The 17,202-nt window shown below is 36.6% G+C and overlaps 2 protein-coding genes across 4 annotated transcripts in view; both read right to left on the reverse strand.

Annotated features, from left to right (window-relative positions):
* Window positions 1-9,809, reverse strand: part of dclk1a (doublecortin-like kinase 1a) — a 55,641-nt gene extending 45,832 nt beyond the window's left edge. Inside the window, exons 1-3 of one of the 2 annotated variants that reach the window (XM_051910259.1) lie at window positions 9,583-9,743; window positions 8,283-8,660; window positions 5,956-6,299 (exon numbers count right to left, since the gene is read on the reverse strand). In XM_051910259.1, coding sequence (XP_051766219.1) covers window positions 5,956-6,299; window positions 8,283-8,640 — 702 coding nt within the window. In that variant the 5' untranslated portion in view covers window positions 8,641-8,660; window positions 9,583-9,743. Of the gene's footprint in view, window positions 1-5,955; window positions 6,300-8,282; window positions 8,661-9,582 lie in introns of both variants that reach the window. The other variant, XM_051910262.1, reaches the window with a different exon arrangement.
* A 194-nt stretch (window positions 9,810-10,003) lies between these two features.
* Window positions 10,004-17,134, reverse strand: ccdc169 (coiled-coil domain containing 169). 2 transcript variants are annotated; one of them, XM_051910266.1, is made up of 8 exons: window positions 15,462-17,134; window positions 15,281-15,363; window positions 15,042-15,152; window positions 14,462-14,502; window positions 12,702-12,800; window positions 12,383-12,436; window positions 12,119-12,195; window positions 10,004-10,474 (listed from the first exon to the last, which is right to left on the reverse strand). In XM_051910266.1, exons 1-8 carry the CDS (start codon window positions 15,533-15,535, stop codon window positions 10,381-10,383), a joined length of 633 nt encoding a protein of 210 aa, XP_051766226.1. In that variant the 5' UTR covers window positions 15,536-17,134; the 3' UTR covers window positions 10,004-10,380. The 2 variants fall into 2 exon arrangements, with proteins under 2 accessions (XP_051766226.1, XP_051766227.1); XM_051910267.1 differs by having other exon boundaries at window positions 15,281-15,385.
* Between the last annotated feature and the right edge of the window lie 68 nt (window positions 17,135-17,202).

Here is a 17,202-nt window from a genome sequence, read left to right on the forward strand (position 1 = left end):
GGGGACAAATCAGATGTGGCACAGAAATCTTATGTATTTTGGAACTATCTATATATGCGAAGCACCTGAATCAATCAATAAACTAGTGACGCTTGTCAATGCAAAACTTCCTACCAAGATACTAAGATGTTCTGGAGATTTGGCAAGATGTTTCTTTGGTTGCTAGGGTGTTCTGGGTGCTCACTAAGTGGTTGGTTACTAGCTCAAGTCAAAAGAGCTGAAACCCAAGTCTCTATGGCCCTGTTTCCACCTGGTATTAAGATGCGTTTTGGTCGATCGGATCACAAGTAGACAAGAGACACATACCCGTTTACACCTGGTATTTTAATCCGTCTCTTTTGTCCACTTTCAACCACTTCTGTCCTGATTTCTTGGAGGGGAGGGTCTATGGGTGGGTAAACGTATGTATTTTTTTTGGATCTTTTGATCAAATGGACAAAATAAGCTCACGCAATTTACATATGATGTGCACGCAGATGATGGAAAAACAGAGCATCAGCTTTTGTTTCTGCTCTGACAGCCATGAGACCGGCCGAACGCAGTGAGTGCATGTTAGAAATCAGGAATGGTGAGATAACATTGTGCTTGGTACATTTTTCGTCTTCAAACTTGGGTCTTCAGCTGACAAAGTTTAAATCCCATCTGGCTAGTGCGCTTCTCATAATGTTTTCGCATTAGGTCAGTAGGCGAAGAGTAGGTGGTCTTTTGTGGCTGTTCGAACACATTCAACCACATGAGCGTTTCCACTACGAAAGCAATCCGGTCGAATGTGTTTTCGACCACCTCTGGAAGTGGTCAAAAGTGGACAAGATCAAAACATTGCAGTGCTGCAAATGCAAATCTGGCTAAAAATAGCCATTTAAAAGCCAAACTATCCCAAAAAGTTTTAAATAGTTACAATAGTAAGGTGGTTTAACTGTAACACAATGTTTTTTTTATATATTTCAGGAGTGATTATAACATGGACATCACTAATAAACTGTCCTAAAAACGTAAACGTTTTTCCTTTGCGTTTTTCGCGTAAAGATCCAACGTCGCTGTATTATGCATGCCAGGCCAGTAGATGGCGATGTCACTTTGTAAAGAAAAACTACGCTCCTATAGACTAAACATGTAATATGCATACGCGTGACGTCACCATTTTCACAAATTGGCATTTTTTTAGTTTACATGGAGATGATAACAGTATCGTTTTCAAAAATGTACACTTTGAATCCCATTTTCAGACCCTCAAAATGTTGTTGTTGTAAATGAACGGTCAAAACTCATAAAAAGTTTTCTGTTTTTAGTTGAAAACGGTGCCATGTAAACGGCCCCTAAGACTGCACATAATCTGTGCCCAAAAATATTAATTTAATTTCTGCAGAAACTAAATTGATACTTTTAGCAGCCAAGAAGAATGTACACTTCCATTCAAAAGTTTGGGGTTGGTAAGATAATTTTAATGTTTTTGAAGTTTTTGTATATTTTTACTCACCAAGGCACAATAAAAAATAGTAACATTGTGAAATATTACAATTTAAAATAACTGTTTTCTGTTTTAAAATACTTTAAAATGCAATTTATTCCTGAGATTGCAAAACTGAATTTTCAGCAACATCAGTGTCACATGACCCTTCAGAAATCATTCTAATATGCTGATTTGGTGCTCAAGACACCAATTTTTATCAGTGTTAAAAACAGCTTTGCCGATTAATATTTTTGTGGAAAACATGATGCATTTTTTCAGGATTGTTAGATGAACAATTTAAGGCATCCTTGCTGAATAAAAGCATTGATTTCTCTCAAAAAAAAACTGTACAAACCCCATTCTTTTTTTTAGTGGTAGTGTATTACCAGGTCTACTTTACACATTTTATCATCTTTAAATCAACATAACCCACAGAACTCCACAGATTTTTTTCACGAAATCTTTTCAGAAATAGTTCATAAATGACCTGCCAGCCTGCCACTGATAATTTATTCTAAAAATTCCACTTGCAGTGCTTTTAGTGAGGTCTCCCTTAGATGATAACTCACACAGCATTTAAGCACACACATCTATAAGCACACATCTATACAGAACCGTAGTATTCCCTATTCTAGCACAGCAGTGTTTTTCACCATAAAACCTGACACAATCCATACTTCACTTCCTATAGTAAAACTCCAGAGAAAAGTCTCACAATATGTAGGAAGATGGAATAAGACCTTGATCTACTGTCTCTGGCCTCATTATACAGGTTATCAGAAAGGTGCCATGAGACTCACGCAAAGACCCAAAAACCCAGATCTCTCGTGATCATGAGCTTTTTCGATTCATTCACATTTCATTTCCACATTGAGACATATAGGCTACATGCATCTCACATGCATTCAAGCATCTGATGTCTATTTTTACAATCACGACAGGTGCTACTGACATCAGAGCTAGAGGCAGATGTTGATTCTGTTACAATGAATAAATTACTGAAGACATCAAGGTCTGTTGTCGGCTATATGAATTCAGACTTGAATTTGCCAAACGACACCAAGTATCCAACAGGATCTGTAGCTTGAAGAAACACATTTACACTTTGGAAAATCATGTTCATCTCTAACCTTCCTCCCATGTGAGTAATCACTGCAATCTCCAATGCTTTGCATTTATAATTAGCTTTCCAATCAACTCAAGGCAGGTTGAATTTCTCTCCGCTTTTCCTGAAATATGCCGAATAATGTGCAATGCACCATAAACAGTCTCTGTTTGGAGTACATTTCAAATTATACTGAATCACGGCAGGAGATAAACATAATTTAATTCACAAACTGAAAGCAGAAATCCATATTTTTCTTTCATAGGGCACAGGCAGGTTCATACATATATTAACACAGCAGAAAAATACTAAAACTTACGGTTTATTGAATAATATCTTGGCTCAGCGCTCTTACCAAACTCTCACTCAGCACATAAAATTGAATTAAATAGATTTTCTGAAGTTTTTAAAAACAACATGAGCCTAGTGCAAAAAGGCTGCAATCATATAATACCAAAAAATCCAGCACAGTCCTGTTACGTAGAAGATAATGAATAACTTCATGACTCAACGACACTGAACTTATCTAACAATTGCTTTAGAAATCCCATTAATCACTTACACACTCAGATTTACTTTTGTAATTCATCAAACAAGCACAGCAACAATAATATTGACATAACCTGCTTCCACACCTGGATCCTCCATTCAAACTGAACAAAAAACAGGAAATTGTACTTTTATTGCAGTTAATTGTACACCTGAACTTCTCCACCTCCCGTTTCACTTCAGTTTTGTGTTCATATTTTTTTTTCTCTAACCCACATAGATCCCTCTATTATCTCTTTTTACTTTCTCTCTTTGTGTCTCCTTCCTGGTTTCTGTTGCTTTTGTTCATAACTGTATCAGGACAAATCGTGTGCTGTAACTGTGTCTGGCCAGGCTTGCTCATTAGACGGCTCCCTCAGGCCCAATCGATCCTTGTTCTAAAAATAGTGCTACCCATAATGCTACTTTAACTGGATGGTGACCAGAGCTTTGATGCCTTACTGTGTAACCCTGATATCAGATTATACCGGAGGGAGAGAGTCTTATGAATCATGTTTAAAACAACTGAAAGGGATTTCATTTCATTTAAAATACATATTTGTTACTCAATACAGCTACTCTAAAAAGCCAATAAAATATCTTATGCATGACTGAACATTTAATGAAGTATCTGCAATTCCAATCTGTCTATGCTCCAGTTTTCCCAAATTCAAGGTGATTTAAAGGGTTTTCAAATAGAAAAGATTAAGTCTGAAGATCTGAGACAGTGGCAGAGCCGCCAGCACAGAGATCAGTGGAGAGAGGTAACAGATCCGTGTGCAGATTAATTAGTGTTTAATGAATTTCAGCCAAATGGCATCTCCTTATTTGCCCATTTTACCTGGCTGAGCAAAGACATGCTAAGAGATGTTCATGTACAGTAGAGTACACACTGAAAAATCTGTGATTTAAAATTCAATTTAAACCTGGAACTTTTCAGGATTTAGATTTTGAACAAAAAACATTACGATGTAAAATGTATAAGGAACATTTAGGATTCTAGGCTACTAATCAAATAAGCAAATTTCCGACATTAGTCATGTGACTCCTTTGAAACAAAAGGTCAGATTTCCTTCCAATGAAGCACATGATGCTTTTTGGATCATTGTCAAATCATGCAACAAACTTGTGAAGCTCATGCAGCTTGACTGATAAAGGGAACAAACCAAATAAAAATATAAAATACATTTAAATAGATATAAACACATTTTTTAAATTCTACTTTTCACTCAAAATGTTATCCTGATAATATAATTTGCTATAAAATCAGTGAATTAAAGGGTTAGTTCACCCAAAAATGAAATTTCTGTCATTAATTACTCACCCTCATGTCGTTCCACATCCATAAGACACAAATTAAGATATTTTTGATTAAATCTAAGAGGGTTTTTTTTATCCCCCATAGAAAGCAACATAATTACCACATTCAAGGTCCAAAAAAGTAGTGAAGACATCATTAAAATAGTCAACGTGACTACAGTGGTTCAAACTTAATGTTATGAAGAGACGAGAATACTTTTTGTGCGCGAAAACAAAACGAAAATAACGACTTCATTCAACAATTTTGTCTCTCCCCTGTCATTCTCTTATGTTTATCACATTGTATAGACAGTGCAGGCTTCCGTGTTCTACATCAGAATACCGACTCAGTATTGGCCGACTCCTGTGTTAGCATCACACACATGCGTCGTTCTGCTCACGTGAACAGCGTTTGATTTGTTTTTGCGTACAAAAAGTATTCTCGTCACTTCATAACATTAAGGTTAAACCACTGTAGTCATGTTGAAATTTTAACGATGTCTTTACTACTTTTCTGGACCTTGAATGTGGTAATTATGTTGCTTTCTATGGGGGATAAAAAAAACCTCTGGGATTTCATCAAAAATATCTTAATTTGTGTTACGAAGATGAACGAAGGTCTTACGGGTTTGGAACAACATAAGGGGGAGTAATTAATGACAGATGTTTCATTTTTGGGTGAACTAACCCTTTAAATTAGAAAAAATGTAGCACTTTCACAAGTGAACATTTGAACTGCACTGTATGTCTGTGGAGGTTATTTACAATGTGTATATGATCAAATACTCTTTTATGACAGAAATTTGTGTTTATATATTTATGTATTTATCAGAGTATGTCATGCACACATGTATGTGCCCTTCTGTCATTCTCCATGCGTGGGGAGGGCACAGCTGTTTCAGAGCGGCACGAAAAGGTGGGAGGAATTTAAACGAGAGCATGAGTTATTTCTGTATGCTCTGAGACACCGGTTCTCTCCTTTTGAGTGTGCGTGGGCAAAGACACAGATTCCCATTCATAAACTAGACTCGATCTGCCATAAATCTTGCTGCAGGTTAGGAGGAGATTTCTGCTGTAGCATTTGAAATAATGAGACTTCATTATTCATAATTCAAGGCTTATGAGATGAATTCATTTCAGAGATGAAATAACAAGAGACAAGAGTGTGTTTGGATGTTGAGCCCCCAAATTTATAGGATATTTCTTGAGGTTTTACCAGAGAAGAACGATTCATAACACTTTTATGTTTATATATATTTCAGTCAACTGATTACAATCACATAGAAAGAGTAACTCAGCTGTTGATAAATGAATCATTTCTAACATTTCTATTTCACTAGCATGTCAATTATTTGGGATTCCCAATGTGAAATCCCAGTATGCTTTCAAGTTTTCCGTGCCAGTTCAAGAGGTCAGCTTACATAACAATAACTATTAGTTGTTTGAGGTAAAATCACATGAATGAATCAACTCAAACCAGATTCTCCTTTCAGACTCTGAAATGGCACCAGAAAATTAACCATAAATAATTGTAGCAGTATCAAGATTTCCATTAATAAATGAGCAATCCTACCTGTTTTCCCTCAAGGGTGTAGATCCTCTTGACAACACCAGAATCGAGCTTTATAGCATCTGTAATGTCAGTGAGAACTTGCTCAAAGGAGTGGGCCGTCTTCTTGTTGAGCAGGATGCGAACTGCCTTCCGAGGCTTCACCCCACTGCGGATGACAGTGACCAGTTTAGGTCTGATGAAGTCTTTGCCCTCTTTGGACTGCGGTCCTGATTTCGAGCTTGCTAGAGATGTTGGGCACTTGCTGGAACCCAAGGCCCTCACGTTCACAGACCAGTTAGGGTTGACGTTGTTGGAGTAGTCAAGTTTTTTAAAGGCTTCGGTGGAGCCACACACATAACTCTCACCTATAATCATCAAAAGAACACGGTGGTACAATCATGTGTTATATTTTACAAATCTTCAATAAAATGATGTGTGCGTGACATTAATTTTTAGGGTAAAGACCTGAGGCACTGCCTGGCATTTTGCACTGTTGAACTGTCATCCCTGTTAAAATGCATTGATTTAAGCTAAAGTCATGCAGACTTAAATGCTCATCATTGAGTGGCCTGATTTTTCATCCTTGTCATCACATCTACTGCTCTAATTTTGAAAAGAGAATCCAAATGCATCCAATGCATCCAAGGCATCAAGACTCTCATAAAGCAATATGCAATAACAGACTATTAAAATGAAATCGCCATTCATGCAGAACGCGTTCTTACATTAAAAACTGGGTAGCGAAATAGAAAAACAATCTCAAGTGGTGTCAACTCACTCTCATGGCACTTCGTAACTATTTTACATTTTCCCAAGCAATCGGGTTGAGACACGTTTTTAAAGCAGGCATGAAACGTTGCGATCGTCATTTCTTCTCTATTGTGAATGAAACGGCTTTGTAGGGCAGGTCCTGATTGGTTCATTGTGGTTTGCTAGTGCTGTGATCTCATGTGAGTGACAGGTTGTCCCTCCCTCGTGCCAGTACACGCGTCATCAGAGAAGAGAAGAGATGTCTGCAAGTGGGAGGGGAAGTTGTTTTGATTAAAGGTTTTGAGAGCACATTAGCTAGAGATCACCTACAAAAGCCCAACATCTGAGGCAAATCGGTGCTTGTTCACGTGAGTGACGACGACAAACTATTTGAATTATCAGTAACTCAATCTAAATCTGAGAAAAGCGACAATGCGTCGCTGACAGTGTTGCCAAGTCCGCAGTTTTCCCCCGGAATTGGGCTACATTGAAGGGTTAGTTGACCCAAAAATAAAAATTTTGTCATTAATTACTCACCCTCATGTCGTTCCATACCCGTAAGACCTTTGTTCATCTGATGAAATCCGAGAGGTATATGTCTCGTTCATAGACAGCAATATAATCAACACTTTCAAGGTCCAGAAAGGTACTAAAGACATCTTTAAAACTGTTGACATGACTGCAGTGGTTCAACCTTAATGTTATGAAGTGACAAAAATACTTCTTGTGCGCAAAAACAAAACAAAACTAATGACTTTATTCAACAATATCTTCTCTTCTGTCATATTCTCATACGTTGTTTACATCCAGCGTCTCCAGGTTCTACGTCAGAACGCCGATTCATTATTGGCCGGCTCCTGCGTCAGCATCACACGCATGCGCCGTGCTGTTCGTGTGTGCAGCTTTGGCCAATACTGAGCCGGCATTCGGACGTAAACACGGAAGCCTTCACTGTGCTTACTGCGGCAACTACATAAGGATAATGACAGGGAAGAGAAGAGATTTTCGAATAAAGTTGTTATTTTTGGTTTTGTTTTTGCGCACAAAAAGTTTTCTCGTTGCTTCATAACATTAAGGTTGAACCACTGCAGTCACTGTTTTAACAATGTCTACCTTTCCAGACCTTGAAATTGTTGATTATATTGCTGTCTATGAACGAGTCACATACCTCTCGGATTTCATCAAAAATATCTTAATTTGTGTTCCGAAGATGAACGAAGGTCTTACGGGTGTGGAACAACATGAGGGTGAGTAATTAATGACAGAATTTTCATTTTTGGGTCAACTAACCCTTTAACACTGTTGCTGCGGGTTGTTTTTCATGTATGCGACCCAAATAACATGATATTTAGCCCCTGGAATGCTAATTTTACCTGTGGAACCCCGCCAAAAACGCGGATTTTACCCCCAGAGCGCGAATTTTACCGGGGGACCCGGTAGAGATAAGAGATAAGCTAGTTAGTTAATATCAACATCTGCCTGCGATCCAAGTCCTGTAGCGTGAAATGTTTGACCAAATGACATCCTCGACGAGAATTACAGCAGTCCGACTATTTTGAAAGTCGTGTATGTATGAACTGCATTAAACAACTTCTTACCTTCCACCAGCTGATCTATACTGGTGATTTTTTTGGAACCATCGATTGCGTAGATGATTCGGACCCCTTGGGGCAGGTTGACGTTGTCAGAGAGGGTTCGGGTCAGGTCGGCCAGCAAAGCGTCAAAGGTTCTAATTCGGTCCGACGAGATGGCATACACTATGCCGTTGAAGTACCTGTCACCATTGCGGTAAAAGCGCACTTTCTTCGCCTTCTTCTCCGAGCTCAGAGTTTTGAGGGTGCGCGTCCGGTACAGGCTGCAGTGGGCGCTGTGAGTGGGGCTGAGCAGCCCGTTCGCCCGTCCTGCGCTTCGGCTATGGCGTTGCACTTTGTCCCTCTCGTCAAAATGTTCCTCCATGTCGTCCAGTCAAATTAGGGCTAAATTGTGAAAATTAAATGTGGAAAAAGGAAGTTATCAAACTAACCCTATGACATGGATGTCAGTTGATGTCTCGTCTGAAAATAGACAGCTTCTTAGAGTTCATTAAATCCTGCGCCTGTCATCCTGTTGTTGTTGACAGTCTTACTTTGACATGGCAAATAGGCCTACTAACGTGTGATATTTGAAAACCTGTACCAAAAGTCTATTATTGCGTAGGCTATACATTGACTATAACTGTTTCTTGATTTCAGGATCAATGACCAATAAGGATGTTAAAAACCCTTGACCCTTGATCGAGTTCAAAACACGCCAAGTTCTTAGAATGAGATCTTTGTATTTATATTGCTTTCATACTTTTTTTATTTTTTATTATTATATCTTTTTTTTTTTTTTACTATTTTGGATTAATGACTCTTAAAGAGCTACTGTCAAGTGAAAAACATGTAGGCTAAATGTACACACACACAAAATAAAACGTGAATAAAAATGTTAAAAACATACAGGCATAAAAAACTTTTTGACATTGACACAACTATTAATAATATTTTTAAAGAAGTATAAAAAAGAGAAAAGATTATGCTATACTACATTTTTTTTTCAAGAGACATCACAGAGACGCTTTGACTACGGCGCACAAACATATGAAAATTACTTAAGTTCTGAAATCGAAAACGTTCAAGTCATTTTTGTTTGAGTTGAATTTCTTAATAGGCTATAGCCTATTTTCGAATAACTTGGATCCAGACAAAAATGAACATCACGTCACTGACCATTTAACAATGACATAACTGATAATCCGAACTATTAAAATGAATTAGAATGACCAAAACAACATTCTAACAGGCAGGTCAACATATTTGCGAGCTTTCGGTCTGTTTTATTTTTACTTACAAACAATAAATAAACCTTTCTACTTGCCTAAAGGTGAATATGTAGGTAATATTCAAGATTTCTTCTCAGTGGTCACGATTCAGATGCTGAGTTGTGCTGACAGGAGTCGTGATGTGAGCCCGGCACCTCCTTTGTTGTCCCGCAGAGGAGGCTGGCTGGTCGGTCGGCAGCTGCTGCTCTTCTCTCTCTCTCTCTCTCTCTCTCTCTCTCTTTCTCTCTCTCCTCCGTGTCTTGCTGTGATTTACATTGGCCGCTTTCTCATTGAGATTCAGCCCCGCACCGCAGACCTGCCACAGCCATCCCTCCCCACACAGGCGCGCGCGCACACACACCCCGCCCCGTTCCTCTCCGGTGAGGCTGCTTTATAAAGTCTCTTTCTCGAAGCTCCGTCACGATTCAGAGTGAACATGTGCTTGTGAACATCTCCTTGATCATTCAAATAATATTAACGACAGCAATTAGTGTCTTAAATGTAATTATGTAGGTGTATACTGAAATGGCCAAATTATATAAGATAGCTACACTGTCTTAACCTTGACTCTTCAGAATGCAATGAAAAGTATTTCATAACAGAATTAACATCCGATATGACAATACATTTAATTAAAGAAACTACCTTGAAATGAAATTAGCTCACAAAACCCATAGAAAAATAGGTCAAGAAACTATTCAAAAATGTATTTAAAAGTGTTTATAGTGAGCATAAATTCAGAGTGGCCCAATCAAAATAATGCTTAATTGTACTGTTCTTAAAGAATAAAAAGTGAAAAAAAGGACACTTTTGCAAAAATAATCAAACAATAATTGATGTACTCATGCACTGCATTAATGTTTTAATCGAGGGAGTCTGCTTCTTGAAGATGTTTTTTTGACAGAACCCTTCATCATATTTGATTGTTGCTTCATACCCTCCTGGCCTCTGTTGGAAACAGAAATAAAAAAACAAGGTATAACATCCAACATTTTAACAATGTATCCAAAAGTACCCACTGCATCCGTCAGACATCCATCTGTTTCACTTTATATGCAAATTTATTTTTAAATGGGCAGTGCTGGGCGGTAACTGATTACATGTAATCTGGATTACGTAATCAGATCCAAAAATTACTTGTAATTAGATTATATTACATTTTACATACTAGTAATTAGACTTTTTTATTGATTACATGATTACATGTTATTCCTACAATGGCAGTAAATTATTCATAATTCATTGATTCTCTCCACTATTTCTTTTTTTATCTTTTACATTTTTCTTTCTAAAAATGTCTACTGCTTATATTTGTTCAGAAGGTCTTACAGGTTTGTGGAATTGCACACACAGACCAGCCACTGAAAACTGAGACCCACACAGCAGTTGATCACTGGATTTACAGAAATCATTTCACTTTTAAAAAGTGTTTTCTCAACGTTGCAACACTGCATATCTAATCAATTCCTGACAAACACATTAATTATTATTTGAATTATCTCTATCATGAGTCATTTAACCATGTATTAGTGTCCTTGGAAGGCTTTTGTCTTTTAAACACATTAAAATGTACAAATTCACGTAATTTTATATTTACATGCAATGCAGGGATTCCCTAACTTTTTTGCCAGCTGAAACTCCTGAGATTTTAATAAGTTAGGCCAATAATAAAATAAAAAAATAAATAATAATCATAATAATAATAAAATTAAGTTCATGGTTCTCTGATGTCAGTTAATGACATGTTTTGTTTTTATTGCTTTTTATTTTAAAATTATTTAATTTAAATGTTAAATTTTTATGATTTAATTACATAATTAAACTCACAAACCCTTTGCAGTTCCTTCACAAACCCCAGTCTAGGAAACCCTGACTTAATGTAAAATTTTACACACTTCATGTTGTTGATAAAGAATGGAATATATTTTCTTTTTCTTTGTATTTTTAAATCAATATGGCACAAGATTATCCTATTCAAATCAATGTGATAAATGAGTTTAGTCAAAAGTAATCTAAAAGTAATCAAAAAGTAGTCAGATTACATTACCTTAAATATGTAATTAGTTACTAACTACGATTTTTGTCATGTAATTTGGTATCAGTAACTGATTACAATTTGTAAGTAATCTACCCAGCTCTGTAAATGGGACAGTTAAACCAGGCTCTGAATGTTTAAGGATTGTTTCACCAAGAAATGAAAAGTTTAATCATTTTCTCGCCCTTATATATTCAAACCTGTATGATTTTCTTTCTTCTGTAGAACAGAAAAGAAAATATTTTGGAAGAAATCCAGTATTGGTAAGAAGAAAGAAAAAAGAAATCCATACAGGTGAGGGTGAGTAAATGATCACAATTTTTGTGTGTCTCTTTAAGTTATTGCTCAAGTCCAACTCAGGATTTTAAGTACCAGTGAAATGAGTAAGTATACATGATGAGATAATCACATTCTGGTTCACTTATAATAACTGAATGGCTCAACCCTGCATGTTTTTCCATGTTACTTAAAAATATAAGATAATTTAAGAACTGCCATTGTTTTCTTTGAACCAAAGTGGTGCCATTTGATGATGTGCAGTGCATTTTAACAGTTACGTTTTGTCTGGACCCAGTGCTGTCCTCCGGGCTAGAACCATCTGCTGCTTTCTGCTCATATCCACTGTTGAGGACAGCTAAGGACACATTATCATAGTTCATATCTTAGGAAAAGTAGCTCAACTGGTAGAGCATCCAGGCGCTATCGACATCAACACCAACATGGCACTATACATAAAATGTATATCTACACTGTAAAGCGCTTTGGATAAAAACATCTGAATAATTGAAAGAACAGAAATTTATTTCAAATATCTTGTTCACCTTTGCAATCTCTGTAAGATATGCCCGCCTCTCTTCGTAGACTTTCTGGTAAGCCTATTAGAAACAAAATGTATAATAAAGGCACTTGTGTGAATAAATAATAATATGTTTTCACATATGAAGAAATAATTAGGACTCTCATGTCAGCATAATCATTAGATAATTCAGCAGCCCAAACCTAAACTCATTCATTCCCTCATGATAATGTCAATTACATTACAGTTAATAGGTGGAGTTTGTGTACAACAATGTGATATGATATCTTGACTAGAGGGCATTTTTCTGAACGTGAGAAAGAGAAGATGGGGTAGTGCTTCACCTTTCCTTCCTGCACAATTCTCATTTGAAAATCCATCAGCTGGGATTGAAGGCCGCGCTTCTCAGCAGAAAGCAATTTCAGTCTCTGTCTGAGAGCATCCTGAACAAAAATAAATATCTCAACAAATGGACTTAAGACAAGACATAAATAATATGTTCTTATGATTATATAATTAGGACAAAATTAAAGGTTCTTTGCTAGGGGTCATGAGTAACCCCAAACATTTTCATTCTTTATATATTCTATAATTATCATCCTATCCCTGTGGCATGGCTCAAATCTTTCTCGCTTCTCTTCCCTCATTTACAGATTACTTCTCACTGATTAAATATTTTTTTCGCAGGCGGTCTCAGAAGATTTTTTTAATCTCGTCTTTGGCAGAGGACCATGTTAATTTTGCCAGGCTGTAATGAGAAACAATTGCACCACGCAACAGTAGCCACTGAAAATTAAACGTGTATGAACTGGCACATAAACTGAAGCGTCTCTTCCATGTTGCACAGACAGGGGGCGTGAGGGAGCGATATGTGTATTTTTGGGCTCTTTTGAGATTAGACTGCTACATGCTGTGCAGTGTGCAGACTTCTTTGACATTTATCATTTTATAATTAATAAAATAATAATGTTATTTTAATTATATTTTATATAATTCATGTTAATGGGTTAGTTCACCCAAAAATAAAAATTCTGTCATTAGTCCATGCAACTTCAAAAGCTTCAAAAAGTTTATAAAGAGATCATAAAACTAATCCATATGAATTGAGCGGTTTAGTCCAAATTTTATGAGCAGATTGAATTTAGGCTTTTATTCACATATAAACATTCATCAGCACACACATCACTTGTGGTAAAAACACTGTAAAATGTTGGTTTAAATTAAAAAAAAGTAAGTTACCTGGTTGCCTTAAAATTTTGTTACAATGAAGGCAATTGGTTTAATCAACAGAAACTCAAAATGTTATGTTATCTGAGCCACATTAATTATTTAAGTTGATCTGACAAAAGAAAAAAAATGTTGTGGTAACAAATCATGAAAATAATTTTTCACAGTGAGAAGCTCAAGCATGTTTGCTTGACGCGTGTGCGAGAACCAATGAGGTTCATTCTTGTGTTACGCAGCACGTTTGAGCTTCTGAAAGAACCAATGAGGTTTGTTCTCGCACGTCAAGAAGGTTCGGTTGAGCTTCTGTTTATGTTCGCTGATCAATGTTTATATCTGAATAAAAGCCTAAATTTAATTTGTTTATCATACAAAGCGATCGAGTCTCTTCAGAAAATTTGGACTAAACCGCTGAATTCATATGGATTAGTTTTACGATCTCTTTATGAACTTTTTGAAGTGTCAAAGTGGTGGTTATGTCTATGGAGGGACAGAAATCTCCCAGATTTCATCAAAAAATCTTCATTTGTGTTCTGAAGATGAACAAAAGTCTTATGGTTTTGGAACGACATGAGGGTGAGTAATTAATGACATAATTTTCATTTTTTTCAAAGATTTTGTAATTAGTAATTTCAATTTTATTTATAATTTTCAGAAATTAGTAGCACTTTTTGTAGCTGGAATGTACATTGGACGTTTAATCAAATTAGCGAATAGAAGTCATTTGAAATCTATTTTAATTCATTTAAAATACATGTAAAATAATTTAATTATATAATTAATATAATTTTTGAATAAAATGTTTTATAATAATCATTACAAGTTTATTTATGATTTTTTGGAGGTATAGCAAAAAAAAAGTTGCTGCTGGAATACTTACCTCGGACATTTCGTCATAAGAGCGAATAGAAGCCAGTCGATCTGAAGAGTATAAGACAAAAGTTAGGCCTACAACATGCAGTGTGTATGCAGTACATCAATACAACAGCATGCCTAATTATTTCACAGCTCTAAGTTATGAATATGGCTTGTCTGGGCCTGCCTCATATTTCATTATGTATCAGCACAATAATAAGACCCTTGATCAATTATTTAGACTGATGTGATGAAGAAGATAAAGAGAACTTAGAGCCAGCAGAGGAAACCATGAATGAAATATGGGAAAATGCGGACATGGACTGTCTATGACACAGCCCATAATGTTGGGTGGATGATACTTTTTCCAGACCACAAACAGCTTATAAATTGCACTGTCTTGTGTTATTTTTTTCAGCAGTTGCCCCCAAGTGTTTCTTTGTATTATTGCAGATTGATTGCGACACACTATGAGGTCTGAAAACACCATCAATTATATGGGCTATATTATACTATGAGATATGATGCTATAACCTACTATAGCAACAAAAAAAAAAGTAAGATAAAAGGGAAAAGGAAAGAAAAAGAAAGCGTGTATCAGCTACCTGCGGGATCACCGCGGAGGGTCTCGAGTCTCTCTCGAACGACACTGATTTGTTTCTCCAGCTGCTCGTTCAACTCCAGCTGTGTCTCATATCTGGTCCTCCACTCGTTCTCTGAGCAGAATGCAAAATCAGAGATTGAGATACGGTTCAACTTTAATTAATTAACCAATTTGTTCTTTGTTGCTCATTAGATTACTCATCAAATGTATTTTTGTACGCTTCTTGTATCACGTTCAGACCTTCTCCATCTACACTGTGGAGCCTCTTCTCCAAATCAACCAGTGTGCTCCTCAGGTCAGACACCGAATCCTGTAACATGTCCCTTTAAACGATTTACAAAGTTACTAAATTAAAAATAAAATAAGGATGTCTTATCAATGTGCAACTGAGATGTCTGTTATTTGTGTTATTTGGACTTACTTGACCTCTCTCTCTTGCTCGACTTCTGCTTGCAGTTGGGATAACTCATAATTTCTGATATCAGTTTCTCCCATCTTCCGAGTAATGGACGGGTTTCACTTTCATCGGTGTCCTGTGATGCTCGCCGATTGTTGCGCTGTATCCATGGCAACGAACAGCCACAACACTGATCACGCGATCACGCCGACTCCTAGCACCTAGCCTACAGTAGGCTAGTGGACAAAAGTGATATCTGACCAAGGAAAATGAACTTCTTCCCACTTAATTCAAACTTTTTATTAACTATTTATTTAATATTGTGTATACATGTTGTGAAGTTGTGCCTGAGGTGTAAAACTAATGTACAGGTTCCACGTTGTGCGGTCGTTATTTTTGGCCAAAGGGTCATAGCCTACAAAGCTTTCAATTCATTATTCCCAGCATATAATTAAAAAAAAAACACTGTGGGTCAGGTATTAGCTATATTATTAGATGTTGTTTTGTGTGCTTTTAGTAAAATGGCCAGATGGAAGGAGCTTTGCAACCAAGGAGGATATTGGGCATTTTAACCGAAGGATGAAAATCACCTGTCCTGAATGTGGGACCACCTCAAAACAGCTTCTAAAGACCTGGATGAGACCTCCAACCTCCGATTTCATCTTGAACTGTATGCCAATGGCTAGATGAGGCTGGATTGAGAACTTGAGAAGCACCAGTAAAGCCATTTATTACACTGTATTATTTTCCTGATTTGTTATCTCCTTCATTGTATTAACTCAAATTTTTAATTTCACTGAACTCAAATTTTTAAGGCAACCAGATTACTTACTTTTTTAAGTTAATCCAACAATATTTTTTTACAGTGTAGTTTTATCTGCTGCAAAAAAAAAAAAAAAACAAAAAAAAAAAACACTTGCATTTGCCAAAGAAAATAAGGACTGAAGTGTGAAAGATTGGAGCTGTGTTTTGCAGTGCAACAAGTCAAAATTTAACATTGGATGATGTCAGTTATGATCATAGGAGATGGCTGGAGTGTTTTACTACCAAATGCATGCATGGCGCCATTAAATATGGTAGGGGAAACATAATAATAGTATTGGGGACACATGTCTGCAGCAGGTGTTGGAAGAGTAGCTGGCACTTAAAAAATGGACCAATACTTGGGAATCCTGCTGAACACAATGTAGCCAAGTATGGAGGATCTGTTTGGAGAGAAAATGTGTATTTTCCAACATGATAATAATGATCCCACACATACCACGCATGCAACAAAGTTGTACACAATGAAAGTGATCATGCTCAGCATTTTGAAGTCTTCAAATGGCCTTCTCAGTCCCCTGACCTTAAAGCCATTGAAACCTTAGGGGAAATTCTAAACCTGGATTGTGATAAGTCATGCAGGTCTTCAAATGAAGCTCAACTTTGGGAAGAACTAGGAGGATTGGAAAGAAGCACGACACATGTGCAAAGTTGCCCAGTCAGTGCCCAGGAGAATTGCTGCTGTGATCGAAAACAGAGAACCATATATAAATATACAACTTATATTTAATTATATGCTGAAATTTGCCTTTCTTGCCAAATCATTTTTTTGTTCAGTGTATTCTTCTCAATATAACAAACTCCTCATATTTTTATTGTTTAATTGAACCTGAAGAGTCATTAAAAGCAAGTATTGTGCAAATATCCACTCCGGACATCATTACTTTTGGCCATTACTGTAAATGCTGTTACCTTTAAATATCCCTTACCTTGTTTTTACTAT

This window comes from Ctenopharyngodon idella, chromosome 10 (assembly GCF_019924925.1).
Source record: "Ctenopharyngodon idella isolate HZGC_01 chromosome 10, HZGC01, whole genome shotgun sequence".
NCBI classification, from domain to species: domain Eukaryota; kingdom Metazoa; phylum Chordata; class Actinopteri; order Cypriniformes; family Xenocyprididae; genus Ctenopharyngodon; species Ctenopharyngodon idella.